The sequence below is a fragment of the Arvicanthis niloticus genome, chromosome 5 (genome assembly GCF_011762505.2).
Source record: "Arvicanthis niloticus isolate mArvNil1 chromosome 5, mArvNil1.pat.X, whole genome shotgun sequence".
Classification (NCBI taxonomy): domain Eukaryota; kingdom Metazoa; phylum Chordata; class Mammalia; order Rodentia; family Muridae; genus Arvicanthis; species Arvicanthis niloticus.
This window is the reverse complement of record NC_047662.1, coordinates 51,987,816-52,008,223: the sequence shown is the minus strand read 5'-3', so window position 1 is coordinate 52,008,223 and position 20,408 is coordinate 51,987,816. Positions and strand designations below refer to the sequence as shown.

The window sequence follows — 20,408 nt, the reverse complement described above, 5'->3', positions numbered from 1 at the left end:
CAACTGTAGCCAGTACTCTTTACTACCAAGCCGTCTCTCCAGTCCCCCAACATAACGGTTTTAATTCAGCCATCTGTTTATAGATATTTGGTCTGTTTCTTGCTTTTGTCGATATGAATAAAACTGCTATGAATTTATAAATAATGAAGAATCTCTATAAGGCAGACTCAATTCAGCCTGATAGAGATGGCTGGCTAACAGGGTTCTAGATTAGACAAAATGTGCAGACTCTAGTGATCTGTGTTCCTTCCTTTCTTCAAGTATTAGAAATGTATCCCATATTTGATGAACTAGCTTTGTTTTGCTGAACAGCCAGTGTCATGAGGTTGAAGGTTTGGTTAAAAATACACAATGCTTGTTCTTGTGTTTTGTATCTTTATACAGAATGGTAAGGGCTAAAATGCTCCTTAGAAAATGTGTTTATTATGTTTTGAGAAAAAGTCCATCAAGTAAGGGAAAATTAACTCCAAACTATCTTAAAAATTACAGACATTCCACTGCCCATCTCCTAAAAAGATGTCATTTCGAAAAATGGATCCTAGTTGTACAATAGGATTTTACTGTCGTAATGTCCAGGACTTTGAACGAGCATCTGAAGAAATCACTAAGGTACCTTATTAAAAGCAATATGTAATAATGTTTGTAAATTGCATAATTTATATTCCATGACAATAAATGTGTGAGCTGTTACATGTACATACATGTAACATTCCTTCTTGAATGTTACTATTACTAACTTTGGGGAGCCAGTGTTTGAGACAGATGGAGCCAATGACTAGTTAAAAATGTTGTCCACTAGGTGGCAGTGTTGAAATAAAAATTCTGTCAGCTGTGGCCCTGGGCAAGCAATTAGGTTACATCCTATTTGAAGAGGATTTTAAAGGGCACTCCCTTAGGGGTAGAAAAAAAATTAATGAAGTATTTGATCAAGTCAAATTTCATTTCTTTTTAGTCCAAGTGGTTCTTTTATTTATTTTTTTTTTTTTAAAGAGAAGTGATATTTTTGGGTTTCTTAGAACTGCGTTATTAAATGAAGTGTGTTGTTAGCAGTAACTGTGTCTTGTCTGGTCTGGTCTACATAAGTGCTCCCTGAAGCAGTTACTCAGTCAGCCACTTGCTACGTTTAAGCTGGTGAATGTTTTTGGTACATGGGTACTGCTGGACCACCCACAAGAGCTTCAGTGCCTCTTGTATTCTTGTATTGTACGAGTAACTGATGGGTGTCTCTATGGGGCAGGAGTTAACATAGGCTGCTCTATGGTACGTCGGAACAGACTAGAATCACTGTGAGGCGCTCGGAGCTGGTACTCAGATGTAGTGGGGATTTTGTAACTGTTCAGCATCCAGTTGATTTTATTCATTCAGGAAGGTAGACATAGTAGGTCAACATTTTACTTTAACAATGTAAAAATAGTATGAAAATGTTAAATACAATGTCTCAAATGGGAATTTTAGTTTACTTGACCTGCTAAGAAAAAAGAGAAATTTAACAGGAATGTGACAGAAAAAATGAGCAAGGAGAGGGTGAGCCCCATGAGCCCCTCCCCTGCCCACCCACAGTCCTCTCCTCACCCTCCCTGGGCTCTCATTGCTTCCTTCCCTGAAATCATGGTTGACAGTGTATATTCTGGTTTGATATCCCTTTGTCTTTGTAAAATACCATGTATGTCCTAAAATATATAAATCCAGGCAATGTAGTGATAGATGTTGAGATTGATAAATATTTCCCACAGAAAGGTGAATTTCTCTGTTTTCTTTGGCTTACTTTCTATTTGGATCAGAATAAGTGTGTTTGAAACAAGAGCACAGTTTCAAACTCCTGTGGCGGAGGCAAACCGAAGCGTTTACCAAGGAGTTGCATATTGGCCTTCTGATCAAAAATAGCCCCGATGGCTTCCTTCACCAGAAAAGCAATTAGAATTATCACTGACGTATCAGGGAAAAGGGAGAAGGAAACTGTGCCAAGATGTCTTCTGGAAGTAATGAGAATGTTTAAGAACAGTAAACTGTTCTCTTAAGCTAACGGCCACTGAGTGGTACCAAAGCCTGGCTGTGTCGGTCACTGTTGCCCAGGCAGTTAGTCTAAGTCAAGCAGACACCCCCCAACACCAGAATTTGGCATTGTCAGTCAACCCGTTTGTTTTCTGTACTTTTTTCTAATAGGATTTACTCTTCTGTTTTCTCATGTTGAAAACAAAGCTAGGCAGTCCAGAGTGTCATGTTTAGTTGTAATGTTCTATGGGTGAATAGTCTCCGTATGCTGTCTGATTGAAAAATGTTAATAAAAATTATTAAGGTAATTATCAGATGGAGCTCAGTCTCTGGGTATGAACATAGCTGCTGTATGCAAAGTGTGAAATGACCGAGATGGAATTCCTGCTTCGAATAAGACATAAAGCTTCTAGACTCAAGTAACATTTATGCTAAAGGAGGGGGATTACGACAAGCAGACATATATTACATTGAATATGATAAGCGTCCATATGAATCTAGAAATAAATTGATGAGGACGGAACTGAGTTGAACCCAGAGAGACAGCATATCCAAGTCAAAGTATTTTATTGTGATGGTGATATTTAAGCTGAGCCTGAAAGTGTATGCATAATTTCCATTGCTTAGTAAGAAAGGAACGTACTTAAAGCCAAGGGAATGACCAGAGAGAAGGCCAAGAGAAGTGGCACTATGGTGCACACCCGGGCAGGGGTCCACTTTGACGGCAGAAACCCAGTGTATATACTGGGCAGGGTCTCTGTCCTCTGACCGTCTGAGCAGAACCCTGAAGGCTGTGCTCTTCAATTCTACCAAAGCAATCTTTTACACCAGACATAGAAAACTACTTGTACATTAATCCAGGGTGTGATACCTCATATTTTCATATGGCACTAAAGATACACACACACACACACACACACACACACACACACACACACACGAACTCCCTTCATATTAGAAAATATTGTGGGTATAATGAACATGGTTTCCCCCTTTCATTTATTTGTACAAAATTGTTTAAGTTATAAATGATGAAAAGAAGTGTGTTAGTTAATCATGTAGAGGTAACATACATGGGAAGCAGTGAAGGCCGTGCAGGAGTATCTGCGGCGTAGGAAACACTGCACTAGGAAGTAGCACAGCGTGAGTGACACTAGAAACGTACGTTGACATAATATTGTAGAGAAGCCTGAATGTCAGGCTGGAGCTGCACATTAATAATGTATTTTATGCCATTAAAATTTAAATTTCAGGCATATAGACATATGAAGAAAAATGCCTGTATTCTAGCACCAAGCTTATGAAAAATTACACATATACTATAATTGGTTATAAACCCAGTGTAAGTGGCTCTTTCCCCAGCTGCATTCCTTTTCTCACTGGTTTTTGGTAACTCACTTATCGGATCAGTCCACTACACCCGTTTTGATACATCTATAAACACCATATACCCCTTTGTATGTTACTTAGCTTCTCAGTCTTTATTTTGTCGATGGTCATTTAGCTTGTTTCTAAGAACCTAAAATTGTTTATTTCAAGTTTTAGTTACAAATAATATTTTATTACTTGTATTTTCCTTTTAAAGGTTATTTATTTATTTGTTTGTTTTCCAGGACAGGGTTTCTTTGTGTAGCCCTGGCAGTCCTGAAACTAGTTCTGTAGACTAGACGGGGCTTGACCTCACAGAGATTTTCCTGCCTCTGCCTCCTGAGTGCTAGGATTAAAGGCATGCACCACCACCTCCTGGCTAGAGTTATTTATTTTTGTGTGTCTGGGGTGGTTTACCTGCAACTATTTAAATATATCACATGTACTGCAGTGCCTATGAAGACCAGAAGAGGTCGTCAGATCCCCTGGGAGTGGAGTTACAGATGGAGGGCCCATGTGGGTGTTAGGGATTGAACCCAGGTTCTGTGCAAGTGCTTTAATCACCGAGCCATCTGTTCAGCCTTACAAATAATGTTTTAAAGAATATTCCTGTGCATATCTAATTCTTCACAAGTGCATTAGACGTACTCTGTACATCAGAGTAGAAATGCTGGGCATAGGGCAGTGTAGTTCTGTTTGCCTCCTGCTGTCAAATGCTGTCCAGAGTAATCCTAAAAGCAGTATGCAAGAATTCCCAGTGCCTCATGTGATGATGCTCGAGACTGCCTGACTGAAATACTCTGTTTTATAAACAGTCTACTAGATAGAGTTAGTATTGGTTTGCAGTTTAATCTGTGTTTCTCTGATTGGTAGTGATGTTGACCACCTAGATGATGGTGAATTCATCTAGTCAAGAGTCATTTGAATGTCCTACACCTCCGGTTTTACAGAACTCTTCAAAGTCCGTGATCCCTTGTAGCCACACCCATTGACCTAACTTCGGTTTTTCCTCTTCGTGTCCCAACAGGAATTAAACACCCAGTTAGTTCTCTTTGCACAGTCAGGTTTGCCGAGGATAAATTCTCAGTAGCTGCTGGCTTCTCAAGACTTGATGGAGTAGCTTTCTTTAGCCCTGTCTCTGGTCTTTCTGTCACCCATTGTCCCTCCTTCCTTTCCTCCCCCCTTACATTTTTTTTTATGTCCTGTATTTTCCTACATGGATTTTAACTTATTGAAAGCTAAGCAATTGCTATGGTTCAAATCTGAGGTGTTCCTCACAGGCTCGTGTACATGTGCACCTGAGCCTCAGCTGGTGACAGTGTTGGCAGCAGATGTTACAGAAACTTTAGGAGATGAGCCCAGACTTTTAGGGGAGGGGTTACCAGGGGCAGAGGCTGCAGGGGTTACAGTCTGGTTCTGTTTCTGGCCCCATGCTTTTTCCTGGTCCAACCTCCTCATACACCCCTGCCACCAGGAGCAGAGCTGTTTGTATGTCCACGCCTTCCTGCCACAATGAACTGAAGCCATGAACCCAAATCACTATTATAGTGTTTTAGTTAGGGTTTGTATTTCTGTGAAGAGACACCATGACCAAGGCAACTCTTATAAGGACAACATTTAATTGGGGCTGGCTCACAGGTTCAGCCCATTATCATCAAGGTGGGAGCATGGCAGCATCCAGGCAGGCATGGTGCAGGAGGAGCTGGGAGTTCTACATCTTCATCTGAAGGCTGCTAGGAGAAGACTGGCTCCCATGTGGTTAGGAGGAGGGTCTCATTGCCTACTCCCACAGTGACACACCTACTCCAACAAGGCCACACCTCCTGACAGAGCCATCCCTGGGCCAAGCATATTCAAACCACCACACAGTGCTTTGCCAGCTGTTTGTCACAACAGTGAATCATGTCATTATAGGAGCAAGAGGATCATGCCTGAGTTAGATTGTGGGATAAGTTCCCACCTGCTGGCATAGAACTATTTCTTCTTTATGTTTTCTTGCTCTTAGTTTTATATATTCTGTGGCAAAATAGTTGATTATGTACAATTATGATTATCAGGTCTTACTGTTCAATTGAATCTACTAATTGACTAAATTTTTTTTATTGATTGAGTACAATTTTTTTTTATTAGATTTATTTATTTTATGTGTGACTGTTTTGGCTGCATGATGTTTGTTTCCCCTGGACATGTTTGGTGCCTGAGAAGGTCAGAAGAAGGTATCAGATCCCCTGGAACTGAAGTTAAGGTGTCTGAGAGCCTCCATATGGGTGCTGGGAATCAAACCTGGGTCCTCTGGAAGAGCAACAAGTGCTCTAAACCACCAAGCCATCTCTTTAGCCTCTGAATTGAGTTTGGTTGTTTTTTGTTTTTGTTTTAGACAGACCCTGGTGTAGCTACAGCTGGCCTTGCAAACTCTGTAGCTGAGACTAGCCTGGAATTTATTCTCTCTTAAAATTATTGTATTTATTATTTATGTGAGTTTATTAGTGTGTGTGTGTGGGTCCATGTGTAGGTCAGAAGACAACTTGTAGGGGTCAGCTTGTCCCTTCTCCCATATGGATTCCCACAACCGTCAGACTTGGCTGCAGGCCCCCTTACCCACTGAGCCATTTTGAAGGCCCACATTCCTGACTCTCTCGCTTCTGCATCACAAGCATTGGGATTACAGGAGGCCTGCACCACCTCACCTGGCCCAACTGGATCAACTACAGTTATATAGTTACAATTGCTTCCACTGCCTCTGGTAGCATTTCCTGTCTTACGTTCTGTGTCTGTGCTTCGCTGTCCAGAATCTGAGTCTTGTAGGATTCTGAATTCCTTGTGTTGTAGTGAGTGGCGCCTTCCTGATGCCTCTGTCCCTTCTTTCTCATGCTGCTTCTGTCTGGGGTCATTTTGTGTCACTCATAATAGTTTCCATGGTTATTTCTTGTAGTGCTTTTTGTTGATGAACAAATATTGTTTTTACTCGTTTATGTCTTTAATTTGCATCCATTTAAAAGAGACAGAAATTTTAAAGAAGAGTTGAAAATATCAACTCTGCCCCAGAACCACGTGAGAGTAATTGCAAGCACGATGTCCCATTATGCTTGAAGAATTGAATGTGTGCTTTTTACAAACGATCTCCTCCGGAATAAGCTCAGTTCAGCTGTTCTAATCAGAGAAGTGATGCTGTTCATCACGTGAGCATCTGGGCTTTAGAAGGCACCACATGGCTGGCATCTGTGTGACTTGAACCTGCTTTGATCTAGAGGAGTTTGTCATCCTCCATGACTCCCACTTTATCTTGTACTTTTAAAGATGACCAGATTTGCTTAAACAGCCAACCAACCAAACAAAAACACAAGACATGTTTGATAATTCTATAGCTTGTTCCCTCTTGGTGGGTTTACCTGTCATTTCCTCATGATTTTCAGGTCCCACTTCCAGGTCATACACCTTTCAGGTCAGGTGTATTCTAACAGGTGATACAGAATACTGTCTTCTTACTGAATTTTAGTGGCTAGCACATAATTTCATTTTGTCCCTTTGCTGGTACCTACATAATTTCATTTTGTCCCTTTGCTGGTACCTAACTTCCATCACTGAAGGTGATGTCTACTGCCTACTTAGTAGGCCAGAGACACACTGCCCCTGCCCCGTGTGGAAGCCTGTTTTGCCCAGCCCCACCTACTGGCTTCGGAAGTGGTTGCCTTGGAGGTATTTTCATGGGACCTAGGTTTCTTTCTATGTTTCGGCCACTGGCATCACTCTACCCTACCAGCTTCTCCCTCTTTACAATGTATTCTTCTCACTTGTTTCCAGAAGCTTTTCAGTGGTGCTTTTATCTATTTTGTCCACCCTTACAGTTGCTCTTGGTGATGGAGTTATTTTGCCACATGCTGTTTTATCAGGCTCTTCTAACAAGGGTATTTATAAAGTGGCTTTTGGCTTTCTTTTTTAAGCTGTAAGACTTGACTATAAAATAAAAAGATCCATTTTAAAAATCGTAAAATTATTTTTATTTTTTTATTTCACTAGGATTCTGCCACAGGTACTATGTATAGAAGGAGACCTGTTACATTTTATCTGCTACCCATCCAAAGGAATGTAGACACTAAAGTAAATTATAAAAGTGATAAAGCAAAGCAGAGCAATTGAGAGGGAATTTGGCTGCTCTATAAATCAGCAAGGCTGTCTTTATGAGCCCTGCCCTCCAACTGGGTCTTTCTCCACCTCACCCAGTGTGTGTACCGCACAGGCATCTCCCGTCACCTCCCACCCGGTGTGCACATTGGTACCTGCTGACCTTTCCATCACTCTGGCCCATCACAACACCTTCCTTGGAATGTCTGCTCTAGTTTCGTAACAATCACCTTGCTACACCCACAATCTGTCGCCAACACAGCTACCACAGTGATTTTATTTAACGCGTGATTAAGGGGCTAGAGAGATAGCTCTGTGGTTAAGAGCACTGGCTGCTCTTCTAGAAGAACTGGGTTTGAGCCCCAACACCCATGTGGTGTCTCACAACCCTTCGCAACTCCAGTTTCAAGGGATCTGATGTCGTCTTCTGGCTTCCATGGCCACTGTGTGCATGGAGTGCACAGACAGGTGAAATACCCATTCCTATAAAATAATGAAATAAATTAAAAATGCAATCAAGATTGTGCTAGTAACTTCTCATTCATACCTTCATAGTTTCTTTTCAACCTATTCAGAGTCAACGCTCAAACCTGTACTAACTCATAAGACTTTATGGGCCTCAAGAGGGGTCACTGCTTCCTCCCCCAGCAGCCCCAGACCTTACCTTCTGCCCTATCTCCTAGCTCTCTTGTCCAACCACAGTTGGCCAACCTGCTCACTGGTCCTGCTTTGCTCTGTGTGTAGAATTTCCTCCCAACAGATGCAGATGTGCTCTGGTTCCTTCCTGTGCCTCTTCAGGTCTTCATTCACACTCTCTGCTTAGACTTCTAGCTGTCTGTGTGTGATCGCCTCCTATCTGGTTTGTCTCCTTACAGCCTGTCATTCATTTTGCATGGGGCGTAACAAGTCTGTGTGCATTCTGCCGCTTCAGGCATGCACATGACTTTTCTACTGCAATGTTACCTTGGCAAAGTTATGGAAAGTTTATAGTTGAATTACCAGTGCTAAGCATTGCTGTCACACTCTCGGGGTTAGTAAATATTTGTTGAATGAAAGAATTAAAGAGGCTTTGTTCAAAGTTTTTCTTACAAGTTATTAAAGAGCTCAATGACTGAGCTAAGTATTTGTCAGTATATGTTCACCTATTCCAGTGTTATTTTCCTTAAATCACTGTGGCCTTATCTTAAAATTTACAATAGTCTATTGATTTAGAACTATTAGCATGTATAGCTCAAAATACTCTTTTCAAAAAGCTAATTTCTATATGTAATTATGTGTGTGTTTATGTGAAGGTAATATGTACACATACCTTAAAACTCTGTTGATTGTGCCCAAGCTTCTCCATTCAGGAACAAAGTGATGACCAGTGTGGGGTTAAACCCAAGCTTGGCTGAGTCTTGGCTTCCCACTCCTGTTTCCCTGGGACCTCCTCCCTCCCCTTCTGTGTCTCCAGTTCTTTCCTGGGAATAAGCCCAACTTCAAATTATCTGTCTTAACTCTTCTGTTCTGGAGGCCTGCACTCCTGCTTCCTGTAAAGAGTTGGCTGTTGACAAGTTTGATGTTGTTGTAAATTATTGTCCCCCACCCCAATGGGAGCATCTTTCTTTGGAAGCTCTCAGGTTTGAATTCTAACTGCTACAACCTACGATCTGATATGCTGTGCCTCCATGACCGTGCTTTTTGCCTCTCTGATGTACTGTGCATCAGTGAGCAAGCATTTCCCTCTCTGATATGCTGTGTGTCTCTCTAGTTGGTGCTGCCTGTAACACCATTCTGAAGACTGAGACCAAGTCAGTGGGGTTTATGAAGTGTCCTCAGCCTGGTTTACTGTTTCCCTGTAAGTCAGCACCGGTGTTGTCTTCCTGCTTCCTCATTTGGGATCCTGTTCATTGGGCGTCCAGTTTCTTTCTGTTTAAGGACCTTTTTCTTGAAATTGAGAAAAGAATTTCATTTCATCTTGTTTGTTCTGCTTTTTTTATGTGTGTTGTCTCTTCGCATCTATATCCTGTTTATCTCTGAGTTCTTCAGGGTAGACCTGAGGGCTTTCCGTAGCTTCTGCTCACACACCTGCTTAGCCTGTGGACTTAGCTTGCACATGCTCTGCTCCACTGCCCTGGAAACAGTGTAATGGGAGTATTTGTGTTTTCTTTCATATTCCTTTTTGAAATAATTGTTCCCAACCTGATTATCAAATAAGATATTCCTTTTGTTGGCAAGCAGATTACCTGATAGTGCTACTGTTTGTGGTCAGAAATCACACAAAAAACAAGAATATTAAGAAATTAATCACTGAGGCTGGAGAGATGGTTTAGTACTTAAGAGCGCTGGCTATGCTTCCACAGGGTCTGGGTTCAATCACATGGCAACTTACAATTGTCTGTAACTCCACTTCCAGGAGATCTGGCACCTCTTCTGCTCCAAGGGATCCTGCATGCATATGAGGCATATAACTCAAAGAAGCACAGGGACACACACAAATAAATGATAAATCAATAAGAACTAAAAGAGAAATTATTTCTTTGTGCAATAGAGGTTAACACAAAAAAGTACTTATGGCTAGTCATTCTCTAGCTGCAGAAGAGAGTTACATTCATGGACTTTTGAGATCACAGAGGCAACTCAATGCATTTCTAGTGTTGAGTCCTTTGCTGAACACCCTACCTATGTCTCTCTAACTGAACTTTGTGAGGCAGATACTGTTACACCTCTTATACAGCTAAGGAAATCCTAGGAAGGTCAGCAGCTTTCACAAAATTGTTACTACTGGGCCTAGAGAGCTGGCTTGCAGAGGACCCCAGTTCGATTCCCAGAACCCATGTGATCAATAACATCTGTCTGTCACTCCAGTTTCAGGGGTCTAATCTCCGTTCTCTGAGGGCACCAGGCATGCACGTGGTGCACAGCCTCATATACAAGCAAAACCCTCATATGCATAAAATATGCATAAAGAATGCATAAAATAAATGAGTCTTAGGAAAAATGGTGATAACTATTAAGTGGCAGTGCTGAGTCAAGCCCCTTGCCACAACTCGAGGCCGCTCATCACCTCTGTCCTGTCTCCTGTTTACCTGAGAGCTCACCTGCCCTGCAGTAGTCTATATTCCCAGCAGCAGGGGGCACATTCTTGGAAGTCTTTTCAGTTTTCAGGTAGATCCTGTTGAGTAGTTGTTTGCTTTTGGTTGCTTGTTTTATAATGGGTTGGAACTTGCCTTCGTGTGCCTCTCGTCCTCAGTCCTCAGTAGTCAAGAGTGAGAGAGAGAGTTACTCTGCTTTCTCCTCTCAGGTCAGCATCCCAGTCTCCTCCAGCATCGCCGTTTCCCTTGCCTATCACTGTCTTGGAAAATGTTTTGTGAAATCACTTTTGTGTTTCAGGCACATGCTTAGATTGTATTTCCCAGAGATGCTCCTTTCTTTAGCTCTGTGCTCTCCAAATGCATCCTGTCCCCTTCTGGATCTGGTGATGAGAGCTCCTGATTTCTTGTGTAATCTTCAGGGGTTTATAGTTTCATTAAAAAGAAAAGAATGGACATTAACGACAAATGACTCTATATGTTTAATAAATGCCAGAAGACTAATATTGTGATAATAACGGCAATAACAGTATAGAGCCAACATATCAGGCACCAGACAGTCTTGTAAGACCTTTAAATACTTTAGCAGATTCAGTCTGCACAAGAACTGTGTTGGGTAGATGCTAGCATCACTGGCCTTTACGTCTAAGTAAGGCGAGACAGTCTGGTCACATAGCTCAAGCAGGCCCACACACTTCTTAGGTATCTGGTTTGGAACTGAGTCTGCTCAGTGCCACAGCCAATGTTAGTTGTCTTTATGCTCGACTGGATGAGTCCATGGGGCCTTGGAGGAACTGTCAGTGTGGGCTGAGATAGAGTCAGTAGAATCTGGCTGGAGCTGGAAGGACTAGTTGTTATGCAGTCAAGAAAGAAGTGTGAAGAAGAACCAGAAAATACTGTGGGCAGAAACCCCAGGAAGAGTGTTGTGAGAAATTTTCGGTAGAATGGTTATGAGTTGAGTGCTTAAGCAAACAAAGAGACCCAAACCACCTCCTCATCTGGCTCAGCAGGACCTATGAGATCCAGTCTCGAGGACTGTGTTCTCTGTTCAAGTGTACTAAGAATGCAGTCTCCAGTCCATCTGCCGACAGGGCTTGTTACCTTAGTGTTATTTGGGTCTCAGCCTGGCCCTTTCTGTTTTGGTTTTTGTTTGTTTGTTTGTTTTTTGTTTTGTTTTTTGAGACAGGGTTTCTCTGTATAGCCCGAGCTGTCCTGGAACTCACTCTGTAGACCAGGCTGGCCTCGAACTCAGAAATCGCCTGCCTCTGCCTCCCAAGTGCTGGGATTAAAGGCATGCGCCACCACAGCCCGGCAGCCTGGCCCTTTCTGACCACAGACCCTGAAGATGTGCTTAGCACATGGCCTTGCTTGCTTTTTGTATCACGTGCTCACACGCTCCTCAGCTGTGAATGGCACACGAGCATTAGGTTCTTGTTTAACCCCCATCTCCTTTCCTTTTCTTTCCTTTCACAAGAAGGATCCTGATTATGTTTGTGGTGTTAATGTTCCCTCGCACTCAGTCATGCAGATACACTGGCTGGTGCAGCCTGGGTGAGTGTGGTTCAGGACTTCCAGGGATGATTCACTGATGAAATAGGATATAGATGCCATGTTGTTTCTCTCCTATCCACTTCCCCTACCCTGAAGGCAAAGGAAACATATGGGACATTAGTAATCGTACTGTAATTAGGAGAGGGAGGCCAGGGAATTGCTGAGACTGCCTTTTAATGTTAACTAAACAATCCAAATTTTAAAAAGAAGACTTCTTGTTGATAAAACAGTTTCTATTATTAAAACCTTTGTTTTTTTTTTTTTGTTTTATTTTGTATTTGTCATTTGCAACAACTCCACTACTAATTAATATAAAAGATATTACTATTGATAGACATTCGTGAAGGGAACTAATTTGGGGAGAACGAAACTGCTCTAGTCTATTGTGACTGACTTGATCTGACATTACAGTGAGCCTTCACTTGCTATTGAAGGCTCTATAGAATATTAGCCTTATTAGAATTAAGCTGCCATGGTCAAAACCTGGCGTTGTCAGCTCTCTGTAGCCTTGAAACCATAGAGAGGCTGCCTGACCCTCCAGTGTTCGCCACCTCATCTGTGCACATGGATGGTAATAATGCTTGGCAGAGAAAGAGCTGAAGCTGAGGGCAGATAATATATATTTTTAAAGATTTATTTATTATGTATATAGGGTTATGTATATATGTCTGATGCCTGAACACCAGAAGAGGGAACCACATCTCATTATAAATGGTTGTGAGCCACCATGTAGTTGCTGGGAATTGAACTCAGGACTTCTAGAAGAGCATTGAGTGCTCTTAACCTCTGAGCCATCTCTCCAGCCTGCAGGAAATATTTTTAAGGGGGTGAATGTAGAATGACCTAATATATAGGAGAGATGAAGGATCGATTTTCTATCTGTGTTTTGGGATGTGGAACTAGATGAATACAGAAAATGAATAGTTATTCAAAAGACACTGGGAAGTGAGATGCCGCAGGACCAAAGGGAGTAGGGCTGAAGAAAGAAATGTTCCAGGGTGATCATTGTCATGGAAACAAGGTGGGAATAAGAGCTAATAACAAGTTGTTTCTTGGGCTGGAGAGATGGCTCAATGGTTAAGAGTACTGACTGCTCTTCCAGAGGTCCTGAGTTCAATTCCCAGCAACCACACGGTGGCTTATGGCTCACAACCATCTAGAATGGAACCCGATGCACTCTTTTAGTGTGTGTCTGGAGACAGCTACAGTGTACTCATATAAATAAAGTAAATAAGTCTTTAAAAAAAAGTTGTTCCTTTGAGAGTTAGAAGAGTGGGTGGGACTTAAGATTAAGTATTGAGGAGACAGATAAGGGAGTTAACAGCACCTGCATTCTTAATGCAATTCAACAACAAGGCTCTTATAGTAACAAGGAATTCATGTTCTATATGTGTCTGTTTATTTATTTTATTCTATTTGTGTGGGCATTTCACCTATCATGTGTGCCTGCTGCCTGTAGAAGCCAGAGAGGGTATGAGGAGTTACAGATGGTTGTGAGCCACTAAGTGGATACTGGGAATCAATCCCTGGTCCTCCGTAAGAGCAGCCAGTGCTCTTAACCACTGAACCGTCTCTCCAGCCACTTTTTCATAGTTACCTGCCTATCTATTTATCTATCTATCTACCTATCTATCTATCTTCTATTATTATTATAATTATTAAATTAATCTATTTATTATCTATCTATCATTTATTTGTCTATTTATATCTATGTATGTGTGTTCATATGTACATATATTTGATTTTAGTTGTGGCATTTTAAGACAGTATCCTGATATATTTAGTCCAGGCTAGCATCCAGCTGCTGATCCTCCCGGGTACTTGGGAGTGTGGCACACTTATGGGTGTGTGTCACCATTTCTGGCTCACAGTATATGATAGTCCATATTGTACATTTACACATGTCACTGAAAAGGGTGACATAAGACTGACATACTTTAAACAACTGAAAGGCTTTTCACGATGATTTTTGACATATTTTTCATGTTTGTGGCTGGCTTTAGAATGTGACCAACGCATAAGCTGTAGCTCATACAGTGACCATGGAGAGTATGGACAGAGAGCTGTGGGCTGGCATGGCGTTACGTGTGTGGTGGTAGCTGCAGTAGCAAGGGCTGTGGCGCGGGGAAAGGGATCATCTCCTTGTTTTACTTGCATCCTTCTAACTAGCTTTGTGATGAAATAAAATCCCCAACTTTGTCCTCTAGATTTTTCCTGTCTAAATTTTGAGGCCTGTCAACCCAGTACACAGATAAAGTATGATTGTATTTCTTTCTTGTAAAGAAATCTGTGACCTTCTTTTCAGGCGGTAAAGCAGCTTCAGCCTGCATTTAGCTATGCTGTGAAAACAGAATAGAATTTAGACCACTCAAATCCCATTTCAAAATTAGATATGCTTTGTAAACTCATTTATCTTAAAAGCTTAAAAATGAGATTTTTCTTCATTTATGGATTAAGTACATGCTTAAAAGTTTAGAAAGTCACATGCACACACACGCAGACACACAAACACAGACACACAGAGAAGAAAGCTCATTGTTAATTTTCCCATCTACAGACATGTGTTAATGTTTTCATTATATTTGTTTCTAGAGTTTTATAAATAGATTTATATCTTGCTTTTAAAGATATAGGATAGGGCCAGGAGATGCCTCAGCAGCTGAAGGTGTCTTCAAGAGACCCTGATGATTTGAATTTCATCCTTGGTACCCATGTAGCTGAAGGAAAGAATTGACTCCAGCTAGTTTTCCTCTGACCCCCATAGGTGTACACACACATATAATAAAAGTTTACAAAAGGTTATATAGTAAATGTTTGGGTCCTGGAGACATGGCTCAGCAGTTAAGGGTGCTTACTGCTCTTCCAGAGAACCTGAGTTCAGGCTGTTCACAACTAGTAGTAACTCCAGCTTCAGGGGATTCTAATGGCCTTCTTCTTCCTCTTACCTGCACTTGAACACACATGGCACATACATGCACACACATGGCACACACACACACACACATAGTATATACACAAACACAGAATACACATGTACACACATGGCATACAGCATACACATGTATACATACGTGATATATATCCACTCAACACACACATGATATACACACACATAGAATTTATACACACATATAAAAATAAATCTAAAAAAGATTATAGAATAAACATTTTCCTAAATCATTAAATAATTGACATGTATTTTACTTTGAATAGTGTTAAGTTATTGATATTTTGTCTCTAATTTGGAATTTCTAAGCGTAGGTTTTAATATTATCATCCACTTTGGAAAAATCCCAACATTTTGACAACATTGCCATTGTTCTAATAGACTGTCAGATTTTTCTTTTTTTTAAAAAAATTCAGGATTGATTTAAAAAAAAAAAAAAGTATTTGTATTTTTATTTATGTACCTGTGTTTGTCTGTGTGGGTATCCATTAAGGCCAAAAGAGGACATTGGATCCCCTGGAGTTGGATTTATAGGTGGTTGTGAGCCACCTGACGTGAGTACTGGGAACCAAACTTGGGTCCTCTGGAAGACAAGCAAGTGCTTCTAACCACTGAGCCATCTGTCCAGCCCCCAAGTTTTCAAGCTAGTAGTTCTTCGAATTCTTAAAGGTGTCTTGCTCCTCCTCGCTATGGGAAGTTCCTGGAAAGTCTGTTGGCAGGTCATTGGAGACGCTCGAACCAATAATGAATTGCTGATGTAGTCGTCTTCTGTGGCTGTAATCCTTTGAGTCCTTTGGTTCTGAATGTTGATTTAGAAAAGAGTGAGCTAGACAATTTACAAAGCCTCCTTTGGCATTCCAATTTTTATTTGTCTTGAAATGACATTTTAGCTGCTCTACCATGTTGATGTGCTGGTAGGTTTTCACTTGGCTTCATCTTCTAGCCAACTGTCCATTATAGTGTGTTTTTAATAGGTGGAATAATCTTTAATGGTTAGCTTTAGCTTCACAACAAAACTGAGCAGGAAACTTCCCTCATGCCCCCTTCCCCACTATCAGTCTGCCCTCCCAGGGGAGTGTATTTGTTACCAGAATGCTCAGATTGACACATTGCTATTGTCCCAAGTCTGGAGTTTTGAGATTTACTCTGCATGCTGTATATTCTGTGGCTTTTGACAAGACATACCGAGACACGTGTCATTATGACATCATAAACAATGGTGTAACTGTCAGAGCATCTCTCTGCTGTGCCCGTCCATCCTCTGTCCTCTTAGACACTGATTTTACCGTGGCCATCCTTTTGCCTTTTCCAAAACGTCTCACAGCCGAGGCCGTCCAGTGTGCAGTTGCGCTAGACTGACCTTTCACACGTGGTGACACGCATTTGAAGCTTTCACACGTGCTGTCTGTCATAGCTCACTTCTTTTCAGTGTTCCATTTTCTGGATCGCCACAGTTTATTTGTTCTCTCACTAGGAAACAACAGCAGCATCTTGATTACCTCCAAGCTTTGACACGGTGAAAAAGAACCTGCTATAAACATGTATGCAGGGTTTTTAAAGAAGCGCATTTATTTTTGCTTTATGTCTGTGAATGCTTCTCTGAATGGATGTTTGGGCACGACATGTGTTCCTGCTGCCTGTGCAAGTGAAAGGGTGTTGGATCCTGTGAAACTTGAGTTACGTGTGGTTGAAGATGCCGTGTGGATACTGAGAACTAAACTCGGGTCCTCTACAGGAATAGCCGGTGCCCTTAACTGCTGAATCACCTCTCCAATTATATGCTGCAGGTTTTATGTGGACATTACATTTTAACTAATTTGGATAAACCTTCATTTTTAATTTTAATGTGTGTGGGTATTTCCCCACATGTGTACCCAATGGAAGGCAGAAAGGGGCACCAGGTCTGGAACTGGAGTTATAGATGGTTCTGAGCTGCCATGCGGGCCAGTGCTCTTAACTGCTGAGACTTTTCTCCAGCCCCCTGGATAAACCTCTGTCTTGATGTCCTGTTCTCATTTGAGAGTCTTTAGTGTTATTTTAAATAAACTCAGAAAGATTTGCCACTGACAGTTCTCAAAGCTGGAACCAACAGGTTTTATATAGGAGGCCTTAGATTGCATGGGGGCAATGCACTTTATAAAGGGTAAAAGTTTTCTTTCTGACACTTCCCCTGCAGTGCAGATTTAACTCTGATAATGGATGAGTATCTTGGTCATAGGTAACAAACCCAAATGACTCCTTTCTGATCTTGAAAGGAAAGTTAGAAGATTCTAATGTTAGCCGTGCCTTGTTGATCTGAAAGCAGTATGATATGGATGCTTGCTGCTTGCCCATCAGATACTGGACTTTACAAGTGACAGGAGACGGATGTGAAGTGACAGGAGGACTGGTGTGTGTCCCAGCTGTTGGCTGGTGGAGAATGACTCCTCAGAGGCAATCCTCTCTGCCTCTTGTTCATCATTTTGATATTTTTGCCCATCTCCTACTTTTTTTTGTAGAATGCAAATCAAATAAATTGGAGTAATGGAAAAATAGAAGCCGGAAACGAATGGTAAAGTCTGGTTTTATCAACTAATGTTTTTAGCACTTGGTTGTCTTAAAAATGGTTTGTTTCCTTGCAACCACAAAGAAAAAAAAATGTGAATTATGTTAACTGTCTCATGAAAATGTTTTTAACCTTGTTTCTTTTGCAAGAGCTACTTATGTCAAATTTCAAGAGAATCTATAAATGTAGATTTTTTTTTTGCCCAAACATTCTTCAGAGAAAGTTTTCTGTTCATTTTTTTACGAACATGGTTTACATTTTAATACAATTTATTTAACAGAAAGATTTAAAATTGTTCAAATACACTTGAATTTATAAACATGTATATTACATAATAGTTGCAGGTCTCCCACAAGATTTTAGGGGCTGAATTTTTTGTAAGGAGCCAATTTGTCATTATTGAACAAGAGATCATCACTCTTTCATGTTGACTAGATTCAAACTGAAGTATTTTAGTGAAAAAAATTAGCATAGAAATCTTTGGAGAGACCAAACCTGGTTTTTACATTTTTAAAATTGTGAGTATGCACATGCCATTGTATACATGTAAATCAAAGGACAACTAGTAAGAATTAATTCTCTGTTTCCACCAACCACATGGGTGCCAGATATTGAACTCAGTTTGTCAGGCTTGGTGGCAAGCCTCTTTACCCACTGAGCCATCTCACTGGCCCTCAAACTGAATATTTAAAAGAGCTTCATATTACTGCTTTTAACCTTTTAAAAACTAGACTCTGAAGGAGGGAAGTTGGCCGACTTCAGCTGTCTCACAGAGGATGAGGGAGAGTCATTTGCCCAAGGTCACTTTGAGGTAGTTGCAGACCTGAGATAAGACTGGGCCTCTGTCACTGCTTTTATGTCTTCCCTTATCAAGCAATGCTTCCCAACATTTCACTGCCATTTTGTCACGTTCTAGTTACTTACAAAAGGAAGATAAATATGAGTTAGTTCTTCAGGATGACTACAAAATAATGGTGCTAGAAGACTTCACCTTGGGGTGAAGAGGACTGATAACCCAGCTATGTTTATGGGTAAACTGTGTGGTGCCAATCAACTTTAAGCCTGTAGGCAGGGCAGTTAAAACAGCAGCACAGGATGAGCTTGAGTGAGAGGAAGACAAGGTCAGGGCTAAACGCGAAGCTGTGTTACTCAGCCCTACTATGCATACCTGCATCTGGTGAATGACTCATTGTGCTGTCTCTTACAGATGCTGAAAATTTCCTCTAAGGAGAAATATCCATTATTTACTTTTGTAAATGGCCATTCCAGAGACTTTGATTTCACATCTACTGCAGCCAGTGAAGAAGACCTTTTCTCAGAAGACGAAAAAAAGAATTTCAAAAGATTTAGCACGGAAGAGTTTGTCCTCCTTTAAAGGTGAAGACATTTGTGCTTATGAGACGCACTTGAGCACAGCAGAGTTGAGAAGAGTGACGAGTGAGCTGGAGACCCTAGCCAAGCACATCCCTTTAACAATGCACATTTGAAAACACCTAGATTTTAAAGGTATTTTTTCTGAATACCTTTTCTAAATGACTTGATGGCTTTTGCTTTCCAGTGATAAGTAACAAGCGATTCTGGTTGCATTCCTGTCTCCCAAAGATGTGCTAACAGAACACTACATTAACTGCAAGCTTTTCGACTTCCAGCATTTTCTACCTGAGCCCATTGGTCCCCTGAAGGTTTTATTATACGTGTTTCCTCAAAGATTTGGATCTCCAAATTACTTTTAAAAGCTTCACTTTGTATTAATGACAGGAGACTGGATCTTCAGAGCTACCCAACCTCCTGCTCTTAACGTAACCAGAGGATGTTTTGGGTTTATGTATCTGGATAATGAAATGGACACATAAAATTATGTAAGCGGGGTTTTAAGGCAATACTTAACCAATATGACTTTACAGCAGCCACTCTTTATGCATTCTGCAGAGTCTTCTATGAGGAATGAATATAAAACATTTGTTTTCCTCTCTCTCCCTCTGTTCTCCCTCCCTCCTTCCTTCCTTGTTTCCTTCCTTTCTTCCTTTCTCCCTTCCTTTCTCCATCCCTCCCTCCCCACTTCCTTCCTTCCTTCCTTACTTACTTCCTTCCTTCCTTCCTTCCTTCCTTCCGGACTGGGGATTGAATCCAGGTTCTTGTATATGATGGGCAGGTGTTCTACCTCTGAGCTGTCCTAAAGTATTGATTTTCTCTACATGTTTAAAAGTTAAAATTTTCATGAGTATCTGTATTTATTTTAATTAGGTAAAGGAAATTACAGAATTGTTGTAGCATTTGTTTCCTATCTTAAAAGTGAAATTTTATGGAAATCCAATGTATTACTTAATTTTTAACTCTAATGATGAATATAAGAAAAATATGGATGCTTTCTGATTTTACTGTTTGTATAAAATGATATCATGGCATTTAGGAGCTGAGACTATGTACAGGTTAAATCTGCCTTAAGTGTGCTGTGAGTTTACTTAAAGACAAACTTGTGATATAAGAGTTTAAGAGTTATTACCAAGCCAGGATTGTAAAACAAATACTTTAATTAAAAACATGAGAACATAAGACACTTTTGTTTTAGTTTTAATGTTGGGATTATTTTAATTCATTGAAAAAATTGTTATCTTGGATGAGCTCTATTTATTTTTGATGACTGGAATGATGCCCAGGAAGCAGGGTTTTAACCATTTTAGCAAGCTCTTGTGTTTCAGTGCTGAGTGATGACTTACAAAGACAGAAGTTCGTGTCATGTGTAGACGATGACCTCCTTCACCAGAGAACCCCTCTGTTCACAGTGGCAAGTGAAGCTACAACAGAGGCTTCA

The 20,408-nt window shown here is 40.8% G+C and overlaps 1 protein-coding gene across 3 annotated transcripts in view; it reads left to right on the top strand.

Annotated features, from left to right (window-relative positions):
- Window positions 1-20,149, top strand: part of Atg4c (autophagy related 4C cysteine peptidase) — a 64,354-nt gene extending 44,205 nt beyond the window's left edge. Inside the window, exons 10-12 of one of the 3 annotated variants that reach the window (XM_076934626.1) lie at window positions 490-609; window positions 17,550-17,602; window positions 18,804-18,941. In XM_076934626.1, coding sequence (XP_076790741.1) covers window positions 490-609; window positions 17,550-17,602; window position 18,804 — 174 coding nt within the window. In that variant the 3' untranslated portion in view covers window positions 18,805-18,941. Of the gene's footprint in view, window positions 1-489; window positions 610-17,549; window positions 17,603-18,803 lie in introns of all 3 variants that reach the window. The other 2 variants (XM_034503572.2, XM_076934625.1) reach the window with 2 other exon arrangements.
- The last annotated feature ends 259 nt before the right edge of the window (window positions 20,150-20,408 follow it).